This window comes from Parasteatoda tepidariorum, chromosome 4, assembly GCF_043381705.1.
Source record: "Parasteatoda tepidariorum isolate YZ-2023 chromosome 4, CAS_Ptep_4.0, whole genome shotgun sequence".
NCBI classification, from domain to species: Eukaryota; Metazoa; Arthropoda; class Arachnida; order Araneae; family Theridiidae; genus Parasteatoda; species Parasteatoda tepidariorum.
In genome coordinates, this window is record NC_092207.1 from 63,122,646 (window position 1) to 63,147,947 (window position 25,302).

Genomic DNA, 25,302 nt, shown 5'->3' on the forward strand with positions numbered 1-25,302 from the left:
AGTCATAATGCGTGGAAATCCGATTATTAGATCAAACAATCTTCAATATTCTTTTTCCTTTTTTTTTTCCTTTTTTTTGCGCATTGTACACCACGTGTACACTACAAACTTAATATAAAAACTAAAATTGTCACTTGGTAAAAATTTAAATAGCTGCGCCATGTTTAAATTGAAAATTTAAACTACATATTGAAATAAATATAACATTTTAAAATTTAAACTTAGTATAAATTTAAACTACAGTGCCAATATTTGCATAACTAATTAGAAAAACACCTTAAACATAGGGCAGCCTATTTTCTTGCTCAAGAGGAAATTATTGAAGCCTGCTTCCTGGACAAGAATTTTAGAAGGATGGAATATTGTGAGAAACCAAAGTCACCTACAGTGACTGATAGGTCTTTTCAAAATTATTGCTGGCGTGTTATATGACTTAAAATGATATTAACTGGATGCAATCGTGCGAGTTTTCAATGTCCATCATATTTGTGTTACTTTATATACTTTGTAGTTTTGAGGAATGTCATGGCCAGACAAAGCACGCGACAGACACTGTTTCCCGGTCATTTAACATTTTCGATTGTGAAGGATGACAGTTAAATGTTGTGCAATCCCATCTCCAACTACATGCAAACTTGTTATCGTACTCATCATCACGATATAATGAAACCTCCAGTAAAGGGGTTTTTATACAAATAAAATTTCATTGTTTGCTTTCCTGTTTTTTGGGAAATTTTGCGGACTGTTTGACGGTCAGCCATAAAATAATAAAAACAAAATTAACCCTTCAAGAGAAGGAAATCTTTTACAGGTAATTTATAATGATCACTTATCTTGGTTCAAGTATTAATGCTTTAGACGATATAAACACAGAGATGAACAGAAGCATTATAGCAGCTAATCGATGCCTTCATAGCTTAAGAACATTTCGAAAGTCAAAATTATTTAACAGACAAAAAATGCTATATAAAACAATCACTAGACCTGTTGTAACTCATGGATAAGGTCTACTACGATGAGGTCTCGAGTCGAGGAAACATTTTCGTCATATATTTGAGAGTACGCGCTTCGTCACAAGTCACGTGATTTCGTAACGAAATTATTCCCAAAATTAACTAACAAAGTACTGCTTAAGGATTGCTGAATCGTCAAAAGAGAGGATTTTATTTCTGAGTGTGCACACAGTTTGTTTCACGAAATAAAGTTGTTTTGTTTTTAATGCTTTTTGAATAATTGCTAATTTCTTCTTTTTTACCTTTACCAACATTATGACATTGTTATAATTTTCTACTTATTTGTCGAGCAGAAAAGTTTTGCTATCGAACATTTATTAACCACTAACAAATATCAATGAATATTTAACAATGATAAATGAGATTGTATGTCGAGTTTGTGTGCAAGGTTTACATATGAATAATTGAAACTATCTTCAATTATTTTTATACTATCTATGTTCTATTTATTGCACACAACCGTTAATTTTTGTTAGAAAAATGAAAGACAATTTTAATAATAACAAAATGTTAATTGCAACAGACTATAAATATACGACATGATTATTAGTTTAATCATTATAAGCAACTTAACTACATGTAACAGCGTTTTTCAGAAAAGTATTAGAAATGAATGAATAAATGGACAGATATATAATAAGTAATTGAAGATAGATAGACAACAAACATATAAATAGATAAAGTAGACAATTTATTAAAGCAAGATAAATATCAAATAAATAGATATATATAACGTGTGCTATTAATTTTGGAACCGCTCTAATAACTCTTAAAAAATATTATGTGAATTACATATCTATTTAAATTATTTTGATGTAATCTCCACCTGTCGTAATGCAAAGTCCTCTATCTGATTGTTGTTCGAATTCTGACGTTCTTAATGTCTTCGATAACAACCAGGAATCATTAGGATAACCCTAACACCAGAATTGAATGAGGACTTTAAAAGTTGGTTCTGAAACTTTAACAGTGGAATAGAGAAGTGTGTTAGGGCAGGTGGAGGGGTAAATTTGAAACTTATTAAACAGGTCTAAATAATTCACGTGATTTTAGGCTAAATTAAATATCGCAAATTCTAGAATCCCCCCTTTATGGTATAGTTTAAGTGACACCTTGTATTGCTTACTTCAGGTATTCTTCTGGTGCTGAAATTCTCAGATCTTCTGGAAGATCTGTCAGATTTTGTTGCGCAGCATATGTTTCATTGTAACATGTTCTGAAGTTGTAGACGTTACTTGAGTTATCAGACTTACAAGCTTGGAAAGCAACATCACTGAAGCATCCTACAAAAATATGAAAAATTAGAACAACTAAACTAAGCATTCATTTGCTTTTTTTTTAAGGTTAACTTAGAACACTAGTTTTTGTTTTACGAACACTCCAGTAGAAGTTTACAAGAAAGCTGGAAAATGTTGCAAAATATTAAGATTACTTTTCGATTGGCTCTTGTCACCTAAAATGTATATATATTTTTTCTTAGTGAACTATATACTATTTTCATAACTAAAGCACACTTTCAACAGTGATTCATGATTGTTAGCTTGAATTTAGCTTATCTTTAATCAGTTCTTTCTATGCTTATTCTAAAAATGGCACAAAACATCAATAAAAAGAAACGCTACAGTTTTGTAAAAATAAAAATCTTTAGTGACTTAATTTTCAAATAAAAAAAAGGATGATAATTTTTAAAAGTTATCAGTCCGTTCTAAAGTCCAGATAATTCTTTCTAGCATGCTGGTATATGCAAAATTATAGCTTTGCTTCAACCGTGAAGCACCTCAACAGTGGCTTCTTTATTTTTCTTGGTGAAAGAACTTCGCAAGACACAGTTGACATACCCATCATAACGTATTGAATCTGAATATGAGCAGTAATAAAACTAATTATACAAATTATGAATAGCTCGAATGAGTTTTAATGTTAATCATATTGTGATTATTTTAAATTCCCCCTTAAAAAGTTGCACATTTGATGGTATCATCTCTTTGTTTTATCTAAGTTCCTTGAAAAATTAATGAAGGTTTTGCAGATAGTATTCTCAGCGGAATAGACTTCATTTTCGAAAATAGTTCGTACGTACTATCGATTACTGAGATTTTTGCAATTATTTTTAGTAACAAATTTATATTTTCAGATTAAGTTTTCGGGTTTTTGTTTTAACTCAATGTCAGTGTGTATGAGCCTAATATATATGTGTTCTCAAAATTACTCGATTGGTGTCCCCTTTTCTGAATTTTAATTAGCTTGATGAGCCACATATAGATTTATTTTGCATAAGAACAGGATTTTATGGCTGTTCATAGTCGTTCCACATTTATAATGTTTTATTAATATGGAAAAATCAAGCCGGGAAAAAAATCGTGAATCCCCGACGATCCCTACTAATGTTTTTCGAGACCATCGACGTCACATGAAATATAATATTTATATTTATAACTGTCGATGAGCTGCCGATCCAATTTTTGGTTTACGAGTACCAACTCCGTAGCCTTGCTAATTTGGAACCCAATTCAGAAGACAAGGGAACTCCTAGATCAAGCATTGGGCTAAATTTTGCTTTTCGTAGAGGACTTTTTTGATGGAACTAACTCGCATTTGCGTTACATGGAGAGGAAAACAACGAAACCCTCCCATGGTTAGCCTGACGGCAAGGGGGCTAATCCATGATCTGTCTACCACTGAGGATATTGTACGTCAGCACTGTGATCGGTGCAAGCCGGATGTGGAACCATCGTTGGGATTCGAACCCGGTTCACATAATTGGAATGCGAACTCTCTATCCTCTGAGTCATCATGGCTCGAAATAACATAACATGGTATTTTTACAGATACATATGTTATTTTTATAACCGTTCGGAGTTTGCAACAGTTATTCATAAATGTCGTTATACAGTCGAATCCCACTTTAATGAACCGTCTGCAGACGCAACAATAAACGCACTATAAATGGTTGTTCACTATATCCAAAATCTATGAAAAATATTTTTTAGCGTATTGCAGTTGTAACATAGGAAATGATATCTTTAATAGTAAAGAATTCGCTTTATATATTATTAAGTAATTAAATGTATAGAGTCTCTCAACAACATAGTTCACTCACAGTGAATTTCTTTCAGTAACGAAATTTTGAATCACAACGTTAAATAACATGCCTAATTTTTCTCTGACAAAGTGGTTGTTTCCCTACTCAGGACCCGCGCTAAGCATTCACCTCACCACCTAGCCAAATGGAATAAAATCGTACATTTGGCGAATAAAATTGTGTTTTAGAGAATGATTTTTTTCCACTAGATAGAAATATCTATATTTAACTCGAACCTCAAAATTACGCCAAAATGAATTTTCTAAATAATTCTTCATTTATAATTAAAAGTCCTAATCATATACTTTTTGAGTTATGTAACATTTATTTAAATTCTTGCAGAAAGGAAATACGAGTCCACTATAAATGAACTGCAAATTTCTTGGCCGCTCACTGTAAGCTGATGAAAGATTATTATTAAATAACAGCTTGGAAAGGACCGATAAAAACATTCACTTAAGACGAATATTATCCTGGATTCCACTATATCCCGGGTTCGAGCAGTGGTGGCTCAGGGCATAGGGCGTTCGTCTCCTAATGAGGTAAGCCGGGTTCGATTCCCAGCGAGGACAAATCGATAAGAATTCCGCACCCGGCTCGCTGAGACCACAGTGTTGACATATAATATCTTCAGTGGTAGACGGATCACGGGTTGAAGTCTCCTTGCCGTTGGTATTTTCTTGGGAGATTTTCGTAGTTTCCTTCTCCATGTAACGTAAATGCGGGTGAGTTCCATCAAAAAAGTTCTTCAGGAAGGCAAATTTCTCTCAATACTTGATCCAGGAGTTCCCTTGTCTTCTGGATCGGGTTGAAAATTACAAGGCCATGGAGTTGAACATTAATAGTAGTAAACCCTAAAAGTTGGGTCGGCTGTTAAACGACGATAGTAAAATAAAATATATCCCGGGTTTATAATAACGGGGTTAGAACGTATTAAGATTTGCTTATCTATTCTGAATCTGAAAATGGCACAAAATGTCAATATGAATAAAAGGGCTAATAATCTTATGTGTTTAATATTTGATATTTTACTCTGAAGCTGCATTAAATACGATCATAAAAATTTAAATTCCCATATAGTGCGTTAAACATTTCCAAGTGTATAGCCTCGATGCTTGACGCAGATGTTTGCATTTTTCTACATGAACTATTATATGTTTATTGCGAGGATATTATACATAATATACGGAAATGCCTAAACGATATTTTCTTCAATAGCTCATCCCTATTTTTAGATATTCACGTATATAGAAACATGTATGGATATTCGGATTCCATACATGCTTCCTTGAGAGTGACAATTGTGAAGAACATATAAAAAAGAAAGCATTCTTTTCTGATTTATGAAAATATTTTGTGCCTTCTCAATGTCTGGCGTAGATGCTAATGATCAAAACAATATTTCAGGATGAGAGAATTGTTTTATTAAAAAAAAAAAACACTTATAAATCACTCATAAACGGAACAAATTAGTTTTTTTTGCGTATAAAATTTCTTTGTTCTTTTCTCACATTAAAGAACAACCTTTACGTGTCGATTAATTTTCCAAGTGAAAAGCGAAAAATTGATGACGAAAATTATGGTCTTTCGCCAAGGTCACCACCTGAATGGAAAGTTGGTTGTCTTCGAACGAATTTTAATCTGAATCAATTTAGGTCCGTGATCAAACAAGGACACCAAGTTCTGTGAAGGACGAATGGGATAGTAAAGAAGTCTTAAATCGATATTTTACAAAAATTGATCACTTAAGTAATGAATCTCCAAGTTCATGAAAAAGAAAAAAAATGATTATGCAAGATGAGAACAGGAAGTCTAGACATACCTTGAAGCTAACTATTATAATCATTATAATTGTTAACCACAAAATTAGGTTTAACTATTTTTTTTATAGAGGGTTGCTGCAGTAGATGTAGCTGTGGAGTAAATGCCTCAACTTAGGAAGGAAAATTCAATACAATAGAACCCCAAAAAAGTTTAATGAAGGGGAATGTAAAACTTACAAAAACGTAGTGATAAATGATCAAAATATAATAAGTGAGTGAAAGAATCATAAAAACTAGAACTATTTAACATAAAATATTAATGTTTTGAATTTGCATTCGTTTTTAAAAATTTATTTAATTGCATTAAATTAAAATTGCGGAAAAAAGTTTTTAAAAAAATCAAAACTTTTATTCAGCAGTTGCAAATTATTTTTCATATCAAAATTTCTGTTTTTTTTTTTTTTTTTTTTTTTTTTTTTTTTTTTTTTTTTTTTTTTTTTTTTAATTATCTCTTTAAAGTACGAAAATTTGTTGAGATAAGGAGCAAGATATTTATTTTTGATTCCTAAACTTACTCAATTACTGTAGGTTACAGTTCCTCATTAATGCTTGTTTTTATATTTGTAGGTATAAAACTTTAGGAAAATTGATGATTTGGAAAATTATCTTTTATTTAATTAAATAAAACTTTGGAAATTGAAAAAAATAAAAAAAAATAATTAATTTGCAAAAAATCAAGTAGCTTGGTAATAAGCTGCATATGGATTCAATTTTTTTAAATATTATTGTTTTTTGACTATCCAAATTTTTGTACAATTTGAAGCTTCAACTTACGCACAATTTGACGTATTGTTGACGTAAACATTATGTAAAAATAACGCACTCATTCTTAACTAGTAAAAAGTGGCTGGTAAAATAGTTGCAAAAGAAGAAAATTTGTTTATGTAAAACTGTACTAAATTTTTCCGATTTTTTTTTTTTTCGGATTACCAATTTTTGCTATAATTCACTGTTTCAACTTACTTAAATTGTGACGTACTTTTGACGAAAATAGTATGTAAAAATAGCGTATTTATTTTTACCTAGTAAAAAGTGATTGGCAAAATCACAAAAAAAAAAAAAAAGCGAATTTATTTACCCATATTTTTTCGTTTTTTAGATAACTATTTCTTGCTATAATTCGACGTTTTAGTTTTACGCAAATTTTAAGACTTCTTAGTAAAATTCAAAAGTGAAATATGCGATTTTTTGACGTAAAAATGATGGTACTCTGTTACCAGGGCAGTCTTACCCCGGGAGCAGAGGTTATCGAAGCACAACAGGATTAATTATTAAGGTCTTTAGTAAACGGGTTATTAATTATTTTTCGCTGGACAGAAAGTAATTTTTGTAACTGTATGACCAATATATAACGCTAATATAATTTAAAAGCAAAAGAACATTTGAAAGTTCACATAGTAAAATAAACTCATCTACGCAGACGCCGTGAATTTATCAATATTAACACGCAGATGTGGTAGATCCTTCTTTTTGACTTGTTAAGTGCAATTCTGAGTTAGTCAGAAAACAGAACTAATTTTATCACAAGTTCTCCATTCTCCAGTATTTGATTCTTACAATAATAGTCTCTCAGATTGTGTGTCGCGGACAAATTTAAAGTTATGAAGATTGCGCTGCCTATTACCTTTGCTATCACAAATTTAAGAAAGCAGATTCGTACTTACTGTCAGTGTTGAAATCATGATGGCAGTATTGCCACTGTAAATCTGATCGAAAAGATTGTACAAAATAAAACAAGGTCCATCCAATGATCATGTTGTAGTAAATAGCGACTAGAGATGATGAGATCACCATGGCATAGCCCACTCCTGTGAGAAAAATATTCAGAGTCAAATGGTGTCGAAAAAATAAATAAATACTTTCGCTCATTATTTACCAAGAAAAGAAAAAAAGCTTTCTCGCTTTAAATGATTCAATTTATAAGCCACCCTTACTAATAACGAACATTTTGTTAAAAACACCATGAATTTTATTCTGGTTATTGACAAACTTTATTTTATCTAAAATTTTGATTATATTCCTTGTAATATATATTTCAAATCAGGTTTTCTTGTTTGTTTTTCCCTTTATACACAGGTACTGCATCTAACTTTGAGCGACTGGTTTGCATAATGTCTATGGAAGCTAGACTCCTCCTCCTATGTATATTCTTTGGCTAAACTTAATTGCGCAGGCTTATAAAAACTTCTACCGTTTTTTTGGCTGATTGCAGTCAAATTTATTGTTTAATGTTCTCCTTTATAGTAAGTTCGAAATTTATGAGCAGTTTATGCATTTATTTTACATTTACTCAATGATGCGCCTGCGTGACATTATTTAATGACTACTATCGCATTTTTATTTGACAAAAAATTTAAAAACAAAAAATAACTTCCCATTTTTTTTTAAAATCAGAAGCATTAATTCTAAATAATAACCAAGATAAATTAATATTAATAAACTTAGATTTTTAAATTTGTATCTTTAGTTAAGAATTAACATCTTCGTTTCTAAAAATAAGTCACATAACTCGACAGTTATTAAGTATCTTAAGTAATAATTTTGTTAAGCATGTAGTTAAGAAATACCTTTATTTGGTATAGAATATTATAAAATGAGTTTCCACAATTGGAAATTTTGGTATGTATTGATTCAACAATATTTTCGTTCAAATCAGGTTCACCCTAAATGTGATGTTAAGTTAAAGTATAATACAGTACAGCTAAAACACAACATTATAACTTGAACAGAAACGCGGTATAAAGGTTGCAACCACTCAGCACCGAACTAAGGTTGAAAATTGTGCCAATTTTCCTTAAAAGAAAATATAATCTTACGTCTGTAATAATATAATCTGACGAGGAAAAGTTTCTTATTAAAATTTAATTTGAAAAAAACACAGTCTCTTTTGCAGAAACTCTTTTGCTATGGAAGAAGCCACAATTTCAGTGCTGATAGAAAATTTTAAATACATGTACCGCCTTCAATTATTTGTACATTAGAGCGAACAAATGTCTCAAATATTGACTTTTTTAAAAAGTCGCCAATTTTTTCGAGAGTTTTTCACTTCCTAACTTTTGAAACTTTTTATGAGTTTATACAATAACATCGTTGGTGTAGCTTTTTAAATAATACTATAAGATAGGAGCACGAAAAGACTTTTATTTCCCGAAACTGTGGCTTCTTTTCAAGTTGGGCCATTTTCACAATAAACATAGAGGGCGCTGACTGAAGATAGGCTAAACTTAACTCCAGGGATCTGTGCTTAACTCAAAGTAACTGTAACAAGCTAGTTATAAATATCAAATATGTTTTGCTGATTAACATTATTCCATATATAGCTTATAAAAGTTTTTTGATAAATATAATTTTAAAGTATGGTACCTTTAAACACAGGAGATATTGTAGTGAACACTTTCGAAGGTCCAAAAGCACTGTACTGACCCATGGATAACTCCAACAGAAACACTGGCATACCGATTAAAAATACCATTATCACATAGGCTAAGACGAATGCACCTGTAGAAAGACAATAATTAATATATTGTACTGGATACTAAAGAAAGGCAAAATTACTAATTGTTTTTATTTTAATTATTCTGTTGTGAATAACTTATTGGTCTAAACATAAATTAGTATATTTACATAAAATGTGCATTAAAATGAAGACATAATTTTCGGGAAAAGGGCTACTTCCTTAGAGGAAATAAGCGATTTTTCTGTTGTCTGTATTTTAGTTATTACTACAATCAATCCTCAATTATAATAATATAAACTAAGGTTTATTTTAGAATAAAAATTAAGCATTCATTATTGTATACAGGTCATAACAATTTTAAGGAATTAAAAGCTTGTAATAAGTTTTAAATATCTTAATGCATTTATCGGTATTATTCTATTGAAAGGTAAATTCTTTTATTATAAGAATTATTATTTTAACATGTTTTTCTTTTCCGTTCATTATTATAAATAAATTTAATATAGACTATTATAAAAATTAAGCTGCGTCAGTCACTGGTAACTGACAGAGTAAATTATTATATAAAACTAAAAAGTTTACATTGCTTTAAGTAATTTTATTTTACAGTAGAGTCCCGATTATCCGAGTTAATGGGGACCGCAACAAACTCGGATAACTGAAAAACTCGGTTAAAGCGAAGAGTATAAAAACGGAAAGAAAAGGAGAAGGTATAAATGCAATATATTTAAGAAATACAAAAAGTATACGAGAATACCACATACGATTCATATTATAAATTAAAAAGCTTACTTAAAAACATTTAAAAATCATACTTTGCGAGAATTAAATAGTTTTTACTTAAAAAAAGTCCTTAATCGTTTTTCGTTCTACGTAACTTTGTAACTTTCCTGTAGCAATGTTTCGCCTTTTTTAGGGATAACAGGAAGGCTGGTGTCGCCTCTTTTTCTTGTTCTATATATTCAATAGTACATTCGATAGCTTTTAGTCCATCTGTATGAGAGATTTTTATATGTTGATTTTAATAATCACTGTCTTCATCATCTTCGCTAGATTCATTATCATTATTGACGATATTAACGATAATTTCATCAGACCAAGTTGTTAGATTTTGTTTTTCTGAGTGTTTGGAAGATAAAATTCAGATTTATTTTTCAGCGGTTTTTTTTAAAAATAAACTAGAACAAAAAAAATCTTTGAAATATTTGATAGCTCGGTTAAAGCGGAAACTCGGATAACCGGGGCTCGGATAATCGGGACTCTACTGTATAACCGTCGTTGAACAGCCGACCCAATTTATTCGGTTTACGACTACTAATGTTCAACGCCGTAACCTTCTAATTTTAACCTCAGAAGACAAGGAAACTCCTAGATCAAGTAGTGAGGAAAATTTGCTTTCGTGGAGGATTTTTTAATGGAACTTACACGCATTTGCGTTACATGGAGAGGAAAACCACGAAAACCTCCCACGGTTAGCCTGATGGCAGGGGATTCTAACCCATGATCCATAAACCACTCAGGATATTTTACGTGAGCACTGCGATCGGTGTGAGTCGGGTGCGGAATTCGTATCAACCAGTCATCATTGGGATTCGAACCTGGTTCACCTCATTGGTGAGCGAACGCTCTTTCCCCTGAGCCACCAATTCAAGTTTTAATAAATTTTTATTTTTTTTTTCAATCTGCTACTAGAGCGCTTCGAATGGCTACAAGTCTGTCGGGGATTTTCTATGTAATATGTGCTGCTCTCTACGCATTAAACTCACTGCACCGAACACTGACCAAATAATATTTTATGAAATAAAATTGCTAACTTTTATTTTGAATAAGAATAATTAAGAAACATGTTAAGTGCAGTACTTACCTCCCCCATTCCTATAACAAAGGTATGGAAATCTCCAAACATTTCCCAATCCAACAGCATTTCCAAGGCAAGCCAACAAAAAATCAAACCGCCCAGTCCAATGTCCCCGGTCTGGTACATCTTCCTCGTAGTCTTGTACCACTGTGGATTCTGCATCCATCACCATTGCAGCTTTTTCCTTCCCAGATGTCATTCTGGACACCTGATGACAAGAATAAGAAATCAATCGAACGTTTAGGTCAATAATAAATATTAAAAAAATTTAATCGTTTTTCAATAATCACAAAATATTCTATTCTCATTTTGAAATTTTGAGAACAGTGAACCGTAAAAAAATATTTCAGTAAATATTTATTATTTTTTTTAATTTTATTTAATAATAGTTGAAAAAAATTTGAATTGTAAGGTATAAATTTTTTTATTTTACGTAGCATATTTTAAAGTATGTAATTTTACATAGGATATTACAAAATTTGAGCAAAATCGGCTGAATAATTCCTGAGAAATCGAATTTTAAAGAAGTCCAATATTTATAATTCGATTTTTCAGGAACTATTCAGCCAATTTTCTCGAAAGCTCATAATTTTCCATGTAAAATTACATACTTTAAAATGGATAGTAAATGGATAGTATCCATGTAAAATTACATACTTTAGATTGGATAAATTACAAATAAAAAAATTTTCGACCATTATTAAATAAAATAATAAAAAAATAATACATTTTTACTAAAATAACTAATAAGTACATTTTTAGTAATAATTTTATAATTTCGTGTAAAAAATTTTCCTTTCTCTAAAAAAAAATTTCGAGATACGGCAAAATACGCAAAAAGTATAGTTAACATTAAGTGGCCCAAACTTCGTATCGCTCTCTCAGACCAAACTATGGGGACCATATTTCCGAAATTGTGGCTACCTCCTTTATTTTGAGGGTCAGAAATTTAATTTCGTTCATAAAAAAGTATGTTTATTCAGAGAGAGTACGCTTTCGTGTCTGATTTCATTACTTAAAATATCGTCTGTACTAGTTAATTAGTATATTTGAAGTCACAATTAAGACTGAGTTCTAGAACGTGAAGTATCCGTGAAGTACGATCATTAGATCAAAAGTTATTCTGAGTGGTCCACTTTTTTTGGAGCACAGTACGCAAGTACGAAAAAATAATGCGCAACACAATTTCGCGTTATATATGTTCTTATGCCACGTTTTAAAAAAATTTTAGGATCAAATAACGGTATAAAGTATAGGGGCTTTGGGTGCATCATCCTTAAAATTCACTTTACTGTGAAATCTATTTTCCCGTTAAATATTATGCCGAAATTTTCACAGTAACAATTATTTAATTGGAGTGATTTTACGATAATTAGAGTAAAAAATATGGTATATCAGATTTTTTGTTCCGTAACATGAAATAATTTTATTCAGTAATTTTTATTCGGTAAAAGTGAACTTTACGGTAGAAAGTACCGGCACCCTGATGGCACTTTTTACCATAACTCGATGCATACAGAAGATCCACTGCACAAGACAACGACAGGCATATTTATACAGATAGTTGACACGCTGTACAATTTAATCATGTAGTAATGTTTGCTTCATAAATTGAAAGGGAGCAAGCTAGTAGTGCATAGTTTTGTAACCAAAATATTTTTATCAGGTACAATATAATCAGGTAAAATATTATTTATCAGGTATCATAATTACTTTATTAGATACATGTACAAATATGTTAGTTAAGTTTACTGTTTTGGGGGTTATTTCTAGTATTAATTAATACGTAAAAAAAAGCAGGAATTTTTAGTTGCCAGAAAAATGCGAAACAAATTTTTCCTTTTAGTTCTTTGTTTTAGGATATAAAGTAAACAAGATCTGTACACGCGCTTATAAACAATATTCTAATGTGTTAAAATCCCCATTCATTTAGCGTTGCTATGTTTGAACAAAGGACCTTATGCGAATCAAAAAAATAACTGTCAAATTCCATTTGGTCTGTTGAACAGAGCATTTTTTTCTAAACTAACGTCAGCGCTAAATTAGAAACAATAAAATAGATCTGATTGTCGTTGCATACCGGGAAAGAAATGTACAATAAAGAATGTGTTACCTTTATGACAACAAAAGAATTTGAGAACATAATATGCAATTACATTTCAGAACATGACTCACTTCAATACAGCTTACCTTTATGACAAACATATGTAATCTTTATAAGTTTTTTTTTGAATGGAAGCTATACTGCGGGAAAATCCTTTCATGATAAATTCTCTTCCAACTACTTTAGTTATTTAAATTTAAAGTATAGAAAAAATAAGCTCAGATAAACCAAGAGTAAATTAAGAAGTTTCAAATACTAATTATTTTTCAATGAAAAAGAAAAAAACAGAAAAAGAGAGAAAAAGAAGAAAAGAAAGAAAGAAAAATGGGTTTATTCCACTTTAAAAAACAAGTAATATGAAGAAAAAAATTTTGAAGTTAATTCCAACTTAGGTCAACAATAAAAAATTTTATTTTAGTTACTTTTTAAATTAATTAATTTAATTAGTTAGTTTTTCCAGAGATCTACAAGCTTCGCCACTAACGGTATTTATTCCTAAATTTATATCCTGCTAAATATCTTATATAAGAAGATTTTTTTTCTCCCATATAAAACTAAAATTAATTAATTAAATTTAATTAATCAATTAATATTTAAAAAAATTGTTTTAACATCAACTGTCATCCGCTACAAGTTTAAAAAAATGTATTTAAATTTGAGTGAATGAATAAAAAGTATTTTATTAACGATTGAAAACTTGAACAAGATATATAAATATATATAATGAGAGTGAGAACTAATGAATTGAAGAACGACATATTTGTGTTTTAAAAGGCTAAACTTTCAAAATTAAATTACAAGACTTGATTACTCTGCATTTTGCAATCTCTTCCTATATTATCAACTCATTAGCTGAATTAGCAACTCTAACGAGAAATAGCTTTCAATTAATTTTTTTAAGTACCCTAAACGTGATTTTTTCAACGATATTATTTCTGGGGCATTGAGTGAAATTTCTGCGTTTCCCTACATATTTCTTTGTTTGAATTTAGATTTTTAATAATTTATGTCTCTGCAATCAAATTAAAAGAGGAAAAACGTGCCGCATATATATCTAATATAAAAATAATAAAAATATTTAAAAATATTTAAAAAACAACCAAACTTGGGAAAAAATAATAACGAAATAATATAATCTTGTCATCAACTCACACGATTATAACCGCAAAAATAGCGCTTTTTAACACTATATAAATATAGACAAAGTATACGACCGAACTTTTTTCCCCTTCTAATTTGATTGCAGAGTCATATAGTATTGAAAATGTAAATTCAAGCTAAGAAATTTGTAGGGAATCTCAAAAATTTCACTCAATGCCCCAGAAATAATATCGATGAAAAAATCACGTTTAAGTTAGTTAAAAAAATTAATTGAAAGCTACAAGTTCAAACAAAGAAATTTGTCAATGTATCTGTCAATGAAAATGTATCTATAAAATAGTGTAAGGAGCCAAAGGAAGTAGAAAAGAAAAATCAGAAACCGAAAAATAAAGTTTTAACGAGTAAAAATCATAAAATTCTAGAAAAATACATAACATAACACAAATAGGAACAAACAAGAACACATAAAGCGAGAAGACAAAACAGATGTCATGTCCTAAATAATATCATACAAAAATGACAATTATTTATAAATATTAATAATTATTTATAAATATATATAATAAATATGTATAATAATAACTAAATTGCCAGATTTCGAATTACAAAATTAACGCGCAAATAGAGGGTTGTGGGATATATTTTTAAAACGCTGTCATGCTGAATAGAGAACCACATTTGATTTGATAGTTACCTTGGATCGGCCCAAAAATTGGGTTTGCGCAAGGTAATAATATATTATACTTTATAATTTGAAGTTCATAATTAATGAAAGGTCGAATTCTAAATGCAATATTTTAATTCGATGATTTTGATAGAAATAATTAACATAACGTGATATATATGTACACTGATATCGATGTTACTGAAATGGGATGCTCAAAAACTGTGAAATGGAAATTGAGCTACGAAGATATCGATGATCACAATGATATCGATGTTACTAGAATGTGATGCTCAAAAACAGTGAAATAGAAATTGAATTATGAAGAAAAAGCAGTGTTATTGATGCTACTAAAATGTGAAGTTCAAAATCCGTGAAAAGGGAATTGAACTACGAAGATATCGATGATCACAATGATATCGATGTTACTAGAATGTGATGCTCAAAAATAGTGATATGGAAATTGAATTATGAAGAAAAAGCAGTGTTTTTGATGTTACTAGAATGTGATGTTCAAAAACTGCGAAATGGAAATTGAACTACGAAGATATCGATGATCACAATGATATCGATGTTACTAGAATGTGATGCTCAAAAACTGCGAAATGGGAATTGAGCTACGAAGATATCGATGATCACAATGATATCGATGTTACTAGAATGTGATGCTCAAAAACGGTGAAATGGAAATTGAATTATGAAGAAAAAGCAATATTATTGGTGTTATTAAATTTTTATGCTCAAAAACTGTGAAATGGAAATTGAGCTATGAAGAAAACGTGGTGACATTAATGTTTCTAAAATCTAACATTGAAAAACCATGAAATAAAAATTTATGTTTCTAAAATGTGACATCCTAAAATTCTGAAGGAAAAAAAATTAAGCTACGAAGAAAGCCCACAGAAATGGACGTTTCGAAAATGCCACTTACAAAAAACCATGAAATGAAAATAGAGTTTGATTATTATATTAAAGCGTTGTGACAATTGGAAGAGGGCATTGCATTGCCGTGTCATTCCAATTTAACCTACATATTATAATGTTATGCAAATGTGTTATTTCTTTTTTAACGGTACTAACACATTGTTACCTGTATGTTAAATCCCAAACAGGTATGGCATCCGTCAGTTGAATGTTTTTAATTTAATTCGGATTTCCGCGTTGTGTGCTCAGTATATTGCTCTTTGTCCCTGACAAGAATTCATGATATACATCGTTTTTTCCCCCCCTTTTAAATGACTGATGTCTTTGTCAGTAATCAACAGTGTCGAAAATCGTGTTCACGTACTCGTTGTACTACTAGTTTGTTTAACCCCAATAAAATGTTTGATATGGCTCAATGAGTTCAAGGCTTCTATAGCTGAGAGTGATGAACGCTTCCTCCTAATTGTTTACCACCTACAAACACTTGCATTTGTTGGGGTTTTTTTTTTTAAAAAAAATCGGAATTTCGTTCGGGAAATGAAAAGTCAGTTCCGTTACGTGATTTAGAAAGGAAAATAAGGTTAGTTAAACAAAAAAAGAATTTTAAACAAATATTTTTTACGATTTCTACTATTGTTAAATATTGAGTCACTCTTAAAAAAAATGCTTAAGCGATTTGTGAAATCAAAGATTTCATAACACACCGCCCTTGAGTTTGCAATTAAAGTCCGATTATTTCACTTGCATAATTGACTTTATAAATAGAAATTACTTTTTAAGTTAAAAAAAAAAATTCAGACTTATGTGACCTGAAACATTTAAGGTTAATCAACTTTTTTTCTTCAAGGAATTGACATTTTCTTTAACAATAAATCATAGGAAAACACACTTTTTTATATTTGTAGTTCAATACCTGTTTTACGTACTGGGTGAAAAAAGTAAATTATTAACGTATCGGGATTATCAACATTACGAAGTGAAGCACAAAACTGAAAGGTATGATGACGCAATTAATAAAACTAAAATAAATATAATTTTTTAATACATTATTTTTTCAACCTTTCTCGGTGGCTTTACGTTATCAGATTTAGAAAAACTCGTTTTTGGAATTTAATCATATCAAAATAATTACTAATTGCTTCTAGTATCATTCGGCACGATTCTATTCTTGGAGACTAATTAATAATAGAAATTTGCCACAATCAAGCAGTTTTTTCTTTGGGGGGAGGCACAAGAAACGCTATTATAGCAGTATCTTCGTTTGAAAAAATGAAAAATAAAACCGTTTATTAATTTTAAAAAAAAAACAATGTACATTAATTTTTTCTTTTTCTTTTTTTTACTTTATTTTTGAAATACATATATTATTTAAACAAGTGTTGGGTTCAGTTTGTAATGTACAATTACTGTTTTTATTTTTTTATACTTTTTTTGTCACAAAGTATTTTTAAAGCCTAACATGCAAGACAAAAAAATCTGGTGACTACTCCAGAGTGTGTTATCACTAAAAATTCCATAATTTTAGATTTAGGAAGGGAATTAAATAAGATTTGTAATTATACAAACATAAAGGATGCAATTTTTTGATCTAGTTTAGTTTTATCTCGTACAGTTCTCGTACAGTTCTTGAATGAATTGGTTTTCTTATTTTTTTAAAGTTTAATAATTATTTATCTGTTTCGCTTGTTATGATTTGTTAAAATAGCTTTACTCGACCTATTCTTGAGAATTTAAAGTATTGGATTGCTTATTAATTTAGTTTTTAAACCTTACATTAAATTTACCCTACTTTATCTTAAGTTGTATTTTTGATATTTGTATAAGGTTTTTATAAACTAGTTTCCGCTGAAATTGCGAAAACATTTCTTTGAAGAATGTGGATACTTTTCTGATATGGAATATATTTTATCAGGTTGCATTTTTGTAGCTCAGAAGTCACGAGTTAAGACTCGACCGCATATGTTATGGTATACGTTTGGAGAATTGGATAAATAAGCCTAAGTCAATAATATAAGGAATATGTAAATAAGAAACTATTTCCACGTATGTTTGACTTAAACTTGTTGTCAAACGGAGTCTGGTGCATAATCAGACATTTGATAATAGAAGTTTATGCATGAAATATAATACAATTGCTGTTTAAGATTATTTAATATCTTAACCTAGAAGCAATTTTTTAAAGATATAAATGTTTTAACTCTGATGTAATTGGGGAAAAAACCCTGTGGATGGATGGTGGACTAAATCATTTCATGCAATCAGAAGAAAACTTAAAATTATGGTTAATCCGGCTTATTGTGAATTTAATTATCAAGAAAACAAAGCAATATTATGATAAATACAGATGCTCTAAAATTATGTGTTAAAAATAGTTTTGTATGTTAGATCAGCGTTTCCGGAGTGATGTTCAGTGGAACCCTAGGGTTCCGTGGAAGAGTAAAAGAGGTTAGGGCATTTGTTTTTACTTGCAGCCTTTGAAACATTTAAAACGAGTAAGATCCAATCAATATTCCATTTTTTATTTAATATTTCAGCTGCCCTTATGAAATTTAATGTAAAATGCCATTAAAGAAAAAAAGGATAATGTTTTAATAAATATAAGTTTTCTAATAACAATATATTGAATAAATTCTAAAAAGATTTTGCATTTATTGAACTTTCCTTTTTGTTTCCCATCACCCTTTTCAAATGAAAATAAAATTACTAAATTTGTTAATAAAGAAATATGTTTCCCTAATAACGATCTTCAACGTTTACAGCAGTATGTTTTTTAGTTTTTATTTCAAATGAAACCATATTTCTACTTATTTTATTCATTTTCAGCTACAAGCATACATTACACCTAAAACAAATTTATCACTAGAGTAGATACAGCTTCGTGATTTCGAATTTAACTGTCGGACATGAAAACTGGTTTAAGATTATTAATGATTAAACGATGAAAAAAAGTTCATTCTTCCTATTGTTGTTATTTTTAAACTGAAGTCCTTTAACAGTAAATACGGCCGCAATCGTCTTTATTTACTTTGGGAATCCGCCGAAAGGAGGTTACTCAATTAGGGTTCCGTTGCCGAAAAATTGGGAATACCTGTGTTACATCATAATGTTGTAATTAACATATTTTCTGCCACATTATTTCCAAGAGGGGAATCCCCTTTTTTGCATCGGGATTCCCCTTTTAAATCAAGAAGTCTGGAGTTCAGGTTTGGATTCTCTCTCTGACGGTTGGTATCTAAGATTTTATTTATTCGTAACAATTTTTTTGCGATAATAAAACAGATATGTTCTAAAATAGATCTTGTAATTTGTTTTATTTTTTCCTTTTTTTTCTTTAACAATGAATTTAATAGCAACTAAGCTATAAATTAAATTTTGTGGAGACCAATCATTTGAGTAAAATACATCTTCGTTTTAACATCAACCGATCTAATTAAAATTTCCAGTAATTTAAAAATTCCTCTAATTATGAGTAATTAAGTAAATTAATTTTAAATTCCTATAATTATGAGCTCTTTTAGCAAGCATTTGGAAACACGTTTCCAAATGCTTGCTGAAACATTTCTAAATGTTAAAAAAAAAATTATGCAAGTTATCAAAAGACGCAAAACAAAATTTCTTAAAATTTTTGCAATTCTTGAATCGTGAATGTTTAACAGAAGGACAACAGAAGTTTTTTTGCTTCTAATTTCTCATGTTTCAGTTATTATTTTATATTATTTTGAAAATGGCACTAGTAACTGATAACGATTGAAATATGAGAAAATAATTCAATTTTTTTAAACTTTAGACCTTGATCCAATTACTTTTTCATCTAAACACTATCAGATGCAATATAGTTTATTGAGTAACCTTGTGGACCGCGTGCTGATACTCTGAGACAGTCATCTTACAGATTAAGCTTCTTGAATTTATTGAAAGATGTTTCTTTGATAATAAAACTATCCGGATTAGGAATTCCTAAGCCCTTGCTCCAATTCTAGCTCTAGGTATTGCATGATATTCGACTGAAAAAATCAACATTGATGTAAGATTCATTTCTGTTAACGTCATATACGATCTTGACCCAGTGTCGAAATCATACTTGAGCTCATGAAGGTATTTTTCTTCTCTTTTCTTTACTTTTTTGAAAGAAGAAAAACAAAACTTGCCTTTAATTTCAAAGTTTGAAAGCTGTTTTGATTTGACATGTTCATCAGAACAAGCATAGTTTCGTTTCACTTCATTGGAACTCATTTCCAGCAATTAGAATGTTTTTCAACTTACAATCATTAGATAACGATTATTGTCCCGTTTTTGCACAAGATTCGTTTACAAAAAATACGATTAACAGAAATTGGTTTAATATGGCAATCTATTACGTGCTCGGTACACCTTTTAAAAAGATATGATTTATTTAATTTAAAAATATTTCGTTTCGTTAATAATTCTTATCCATAATTGGTGTTTTTCCTGAGAATATGTTTATGATAACAAAAATGTTTACAAAATATTCAATAAATTTTCTCTCAGTATTTATATGGTAATGTACTCATGACAACAAAGCTTTTAGGTCCAATAATATGAAACTTTGAATTTTTTGAAGGATTAGAAATTTATGCAAATGTCTGATTAGTAAAAATGGCTGCATAAGCTTTTAAAAAATAAAACTACAAGAAATATCATTCATATTAAATTAAAAAAATATATATGTGTTACAGTCATTGTGAATAGTTAGTTATTACTAATACTAACCGATCAATATTAATACTAACCAAAGAAGCCGGTTAAAGAGTATTTAAGCGAATTTATCCCATTAACAGGTAATTGTTAATAATAACCAATGAAGTTTGGTCAATGTCATTCTCTTGCGTTTCTATTGAGGATATTTCCTCATTCGTTTTTATCGTGATCTGCCCGCCAACTACAATCGCCAAAGCCCTAAACTGATTTTAAACTGGAAAATTTAGAAGAAAAAAAAACACGTATATGTTTGCTCGGTTGTGACTAGGAGCTATACTTCAAGTTGGTCCCTTTCTGTGATGTTTTTTTCTTCTTTCATTTTCTTTCAGTTTTTCGCGGACCACTGCCCGGAAGTTACCGCCAAAACTTGGCGATTATTCTGCCACAGATACGGAACTTCCTCCTTTTTATTTTTCATTCTGAGCGAAAGAAGTGGTTATTATTAATTTTGACAGGATAGTATTAATAATAACAACCGTATTTATCATATTAACCGTAACACATATACAAAGAGATAAACTCATGTCCCAATGCTTTATATACCGTTTAATCACATTAAACAAACTTCATTGGTTATTAATTATAATAACCGGTTAAAATGAATAATTTACGATATTTCTCACTTAGACCAGAAGAAGCGGTTATTATTTATATTGACCTGTTAGTATTAATAATAACTGGATTTATTACTTTAACCGCAACATATATATACAAAGAAGTCACAGTATTCACTTACGTCAGACTGGAGAAAATCTTGTCTTTTCTGATTGGGAATTTTTTATTCAGGAAATAATCCGTAATCCCCAAAATTTTGTCAATTGTTCTAAAGATTTTAATAAATTAGTTAATTTGATAGCATAGATTTAATTTATGTCAACTCCGTATTCATCTCCGAACCTGTTGACTATCGACTCATGAACAGTAATTCATAAATTGTCAGCGAGCTGGAAGGATCATGCTGTTTTCCTTAATCCCTGATCGATTTTCTGCTAAAATGCGGGTTTCTATTGCGGATTGGGCTATGCATAATTTTTTTTTCTCCATCGGAAATAACTTTGTTTTTTCCATTTACTATAAAAATTAACATAGTATTATCGTATTTGGATTTTTTCTTAAAAAATACTGCACGCGCTAAGTTTAAATTTACATTGTGAGCTTGATCAATAATTGGATTCCCCTGGAACTAATTGTGAATAAATTATCAAAACCTTTTTGTTCCTTATTAAGAAGTCTTAACAACTTCGCACTTAAATTTAATCTTTAATGCGAGGAGATAATACCAAAAAATACATAATTGGTTGGGAGAATCAAATACGAATCAAAATTATAAAAAAGTTTTGCTTTCTGTTCAAGTTCCCAACTTATAAATCGTACTTTATACACGGAGAAAAAAATCTGGTAAAATTATCGTTCTGTATGGTAATGACATTTCTGTTTAGTTAAAACCTTAATTCTGATAATTTTTCCGTTCATATGGTAGCGGTTCACCGAAAATTCTGCTTTTCAAAATTCTAGTTCTTATTACCATAAATTTAATTTTAAAAAAATACAAAACTTTAAGCAAATTTAAACGAATAAATGCTTTTTATGCCATGCTTTAAGGTATGATAAGCTTAACAAATTTTTTCACAATTACCAAATTTTATATGAGACAGTATTTTATTGTTAATTTTACCAAAATCGCTACTAAAGCGCTTCAGCAGAAGTTGCCAAGCTTTTTGGTATTCCTAAAGAGCCACTAACACGTTAAAATTTTTCAAATTTTAGTAGTTGTGACCATATTTTTTTCCTCTGTGTAATGAGAATACAAGCCTACATATGTATATGCAATAATTAAACAAGCAGGCAGGAAAAGAGCAAAATTAACGCTTGAGAAGTTAATAAGGAAAGATAATTGTTTTCTTAATTGTAAATTCATTATTGAACCTTGCACACTTTAAGCATACCAATAGTTTCAACCTCTTAACCTTCGTAATCCTCTTGCACGTTTATTCGTACCACAATTAGTATTTCAGTTTACAACACGGTATCCATGGTTAAAACTACTTTTGTAATATTATTTAAATTCAAAATCTTTGAAAAAATTTTGTATCATAAAATATATATATTTTTCTTTTTAGGATTTGAGCTTTAATTACCAAAATAGAATTTTTTTTTTAAAGTTAGTCGAATAGTTTTTGACGAATAAGATTTTCGTAAAGTTGCATTTTGAAATTTTTATGTCGATAGTTAAAAAAATTTCTTTAAAATTTTAGTTTTTTCGTTGAAGATTGTGCAGTTTACAATGATGATCATTAAGTTAAATAAAGGAGCAATCATAAAAAAAATTAGTATTCGTAGGCAATTCGTAACATCATTAGATAGACAAGTTTTATTATTGTGTACCATTGCTTTTATTCTTTTAAATATAACGAAATAGGCGTACATGAGGAGACTCAAATTTTCGATCCTTCTCCTGAATAAATTATTCGAACCATAATTTCCAGATTAACGATTACTCTTGATGTTTCCAGGGTCAAGTTTGACCCTCGTATGATTAAGATTGTATGTCAGTAAGAGAAAATCTGATTTTTAGATTAAAAGCTCTGAATGTATTCAGTTTTTTATTTTGTATATGATCATTCGCTTAAAAATCAATATGGGTTTTACTAAAATATATATTGAAGAGTACAATTTTTAGATGGAGTAAAAGTTTTAGCTTTCTGTAAGTATTTTTGAACTTCCTAGAGTAAAAACGCTTAAGAATTCAGGAAGTATTCGGTGGTTGTTTTCATGCAAGTTCAACAGCTTTCAATTCTGACATTTTTTATTTTTTCAGTTTTTTTTTTTTTTTTTTTTTTTTTTTTTTTTTTTTTTTTTGTGAACTTATTGACGTCATGCACGTTCAAGCTATCTTAACTTTTTTTTGCGTCTTATCGGTCGAAAAACAATGACAGAATGGATGCCCTTCTTGAAAAATAAATAACTAAAAACAATAATTCATTTATAATAACAGCAAAGAACATACTGCGTAAAATTTTATCTGCCATGAGAGTGGAGTTTGTTATTACAGAATTTGGAAATATGCAAGTGCAGAAAAATAAATTTCCCCTTAACATAAACAATTGAGGAATTCTGAAATAATTTTAATGAACACGTATTTGGCCAGATACTTATAGGTGTACTTTTATATATATATGTGTAAAGAGAGAGAGAGAGAGATGCGCAGTTGAATTCTGCACTAAAAATTTACAATCTATATGCATATTTCTCTTACACGGCGACAAAAAAAAGCCTCATTACAACTCCCCGAATGGCAGCGCTAGAAAATTGACCAATGATTGCCGCTGAAAATGTCACATGCCAAATCTAGCTGAGGTGGCTCAACATATAGTGCTTTTAAAAACGGAAACTGAAATAACCAGAGAGAGCATTATCACCAAATGTAATCTCTTCCGAAATTCACCCTATCAGCTGCGGCAATCTCATACTATTAAGCTGGCAGAAGTGAGTAGTCTTTGTCGATAGATCTCTATTTTAGTATTTTGTCGAAAGCGCTTTTTTTCATGAATTTATATATTACGAATTCTTAAGATTTTATACTATAGCACATTTCTAATAGGTTTAACGAATTACGTGTCATTTATTTGACATCAAATTTATTTTAACGATTTAGTATTTACTAAAAAGATGTAATTTTTTATAAAAAAAAAAGTTGTTATATGGATTTGAATGATTGTTTTGAATTCTTAGAATTTTGTGCATTTGCAATGTATCTAACTTAGTAGCGAGTAAAGCGATCTTGGTTTGCGAAGCAAACCATATAAGATTGCGTAGCAATTTTCGGGGGTTGGCGAGCGTTAGCGAGCAGGAGGCGCAACCCACCGGTGTCTTGGGGTATTCATCCGTTTTTAGATGCACCTGGATTTCGGCCCCCACCCCTCTAAGAAGCTGCAGCCATGATGGAGGAGATAATGATATAGGGGGTTAAAAGAGGTGTGTGGCATTTAGGGTTGCACACCCCTTCGTTTTGGCGTACGAAAGGGACACCCCTTCGGGTTGGCGTCCGTAGGGGTGACGCGCCAGCAATTAAGTGAGAGGTTGAACTGAGGAGTCTTACTTGCTGATAAAAATATTCTTAAATTTATTTTTACCAAAACTAACTGGGTTCATATAAGCATATACTAATGGCGTTTGTGAAGAGAAGTGAACACAATTTAAACATATCAATGATAACTTACAATTTTAATTTTAACGCAACATTTTACAAATTAGTTTTATTCGAAATTGCATTGCAAATAAAAATTGAAATGGACGAAAATAATATTTAATTTCTTCCTTCGGAAAGAGGAGGCAGAGTGCTTATATTTAGGAAGAATTTATTCAACTATAAAAGAACGAATAAGGATCAGAAATCGGTATGGTATTGCAGTTCGCAATGGACTGGTTGCAGTGCACGTGTGTGCATTAAAGATAATCAATTTCATTCGACGTTAAAATTTTAGGTTTTGAAAATATGACGTTTAACATGAAGCGACTATTAACTATTTTTCATTATATTTTTAGTTAATAGTAGTT

The 25,302-nt window shown here is 30.0% G+C and overlaps 1 protein-coding gene across 2 annotated transcripts in view; it reads right to left on the reverse strand.

Annotated features, from left to right (window-relative positions):
• LOC107445614 (sodium- and chloride-dependent GABA transporter 1-like) overlaps nucleotides 1–25,302 on the reverse strand; it is a 69,285-nt gene that overhangs the window by 21,206 nt on the left and 22,777 nt on the right. For both annotated transcript variants that reach the window (XM_043047937.2, XM_071179936.1), the window contains exons 2-5: nucleotides 11,240–11,441; nucleotides 9,282–9,416; nucleotides 7,583–7,726; nucleotides 2,140–2,296 (exon numbers count right to left, since the gene is read on the reverse strand). In XM_043047937.2, the coding sequence (XP_042903871.1) occupies nucleotides 2,140–2,296; nucleotides 7,583–7,726; nucleotides 9,282–9,416; nucleotides 11,240–11,432 (629 nt within the window). In that variant the 5' untranslated portion in view covers nucleotides 11,433–11,441. The remainder of the gene's footprint in view (nucleotides 1–2,139; nucleotides 2,297–7,582; nucleotides 7,727–9,281; nucleotides 9,417–11,239; nucleotides 11,442–25,302) is intronic.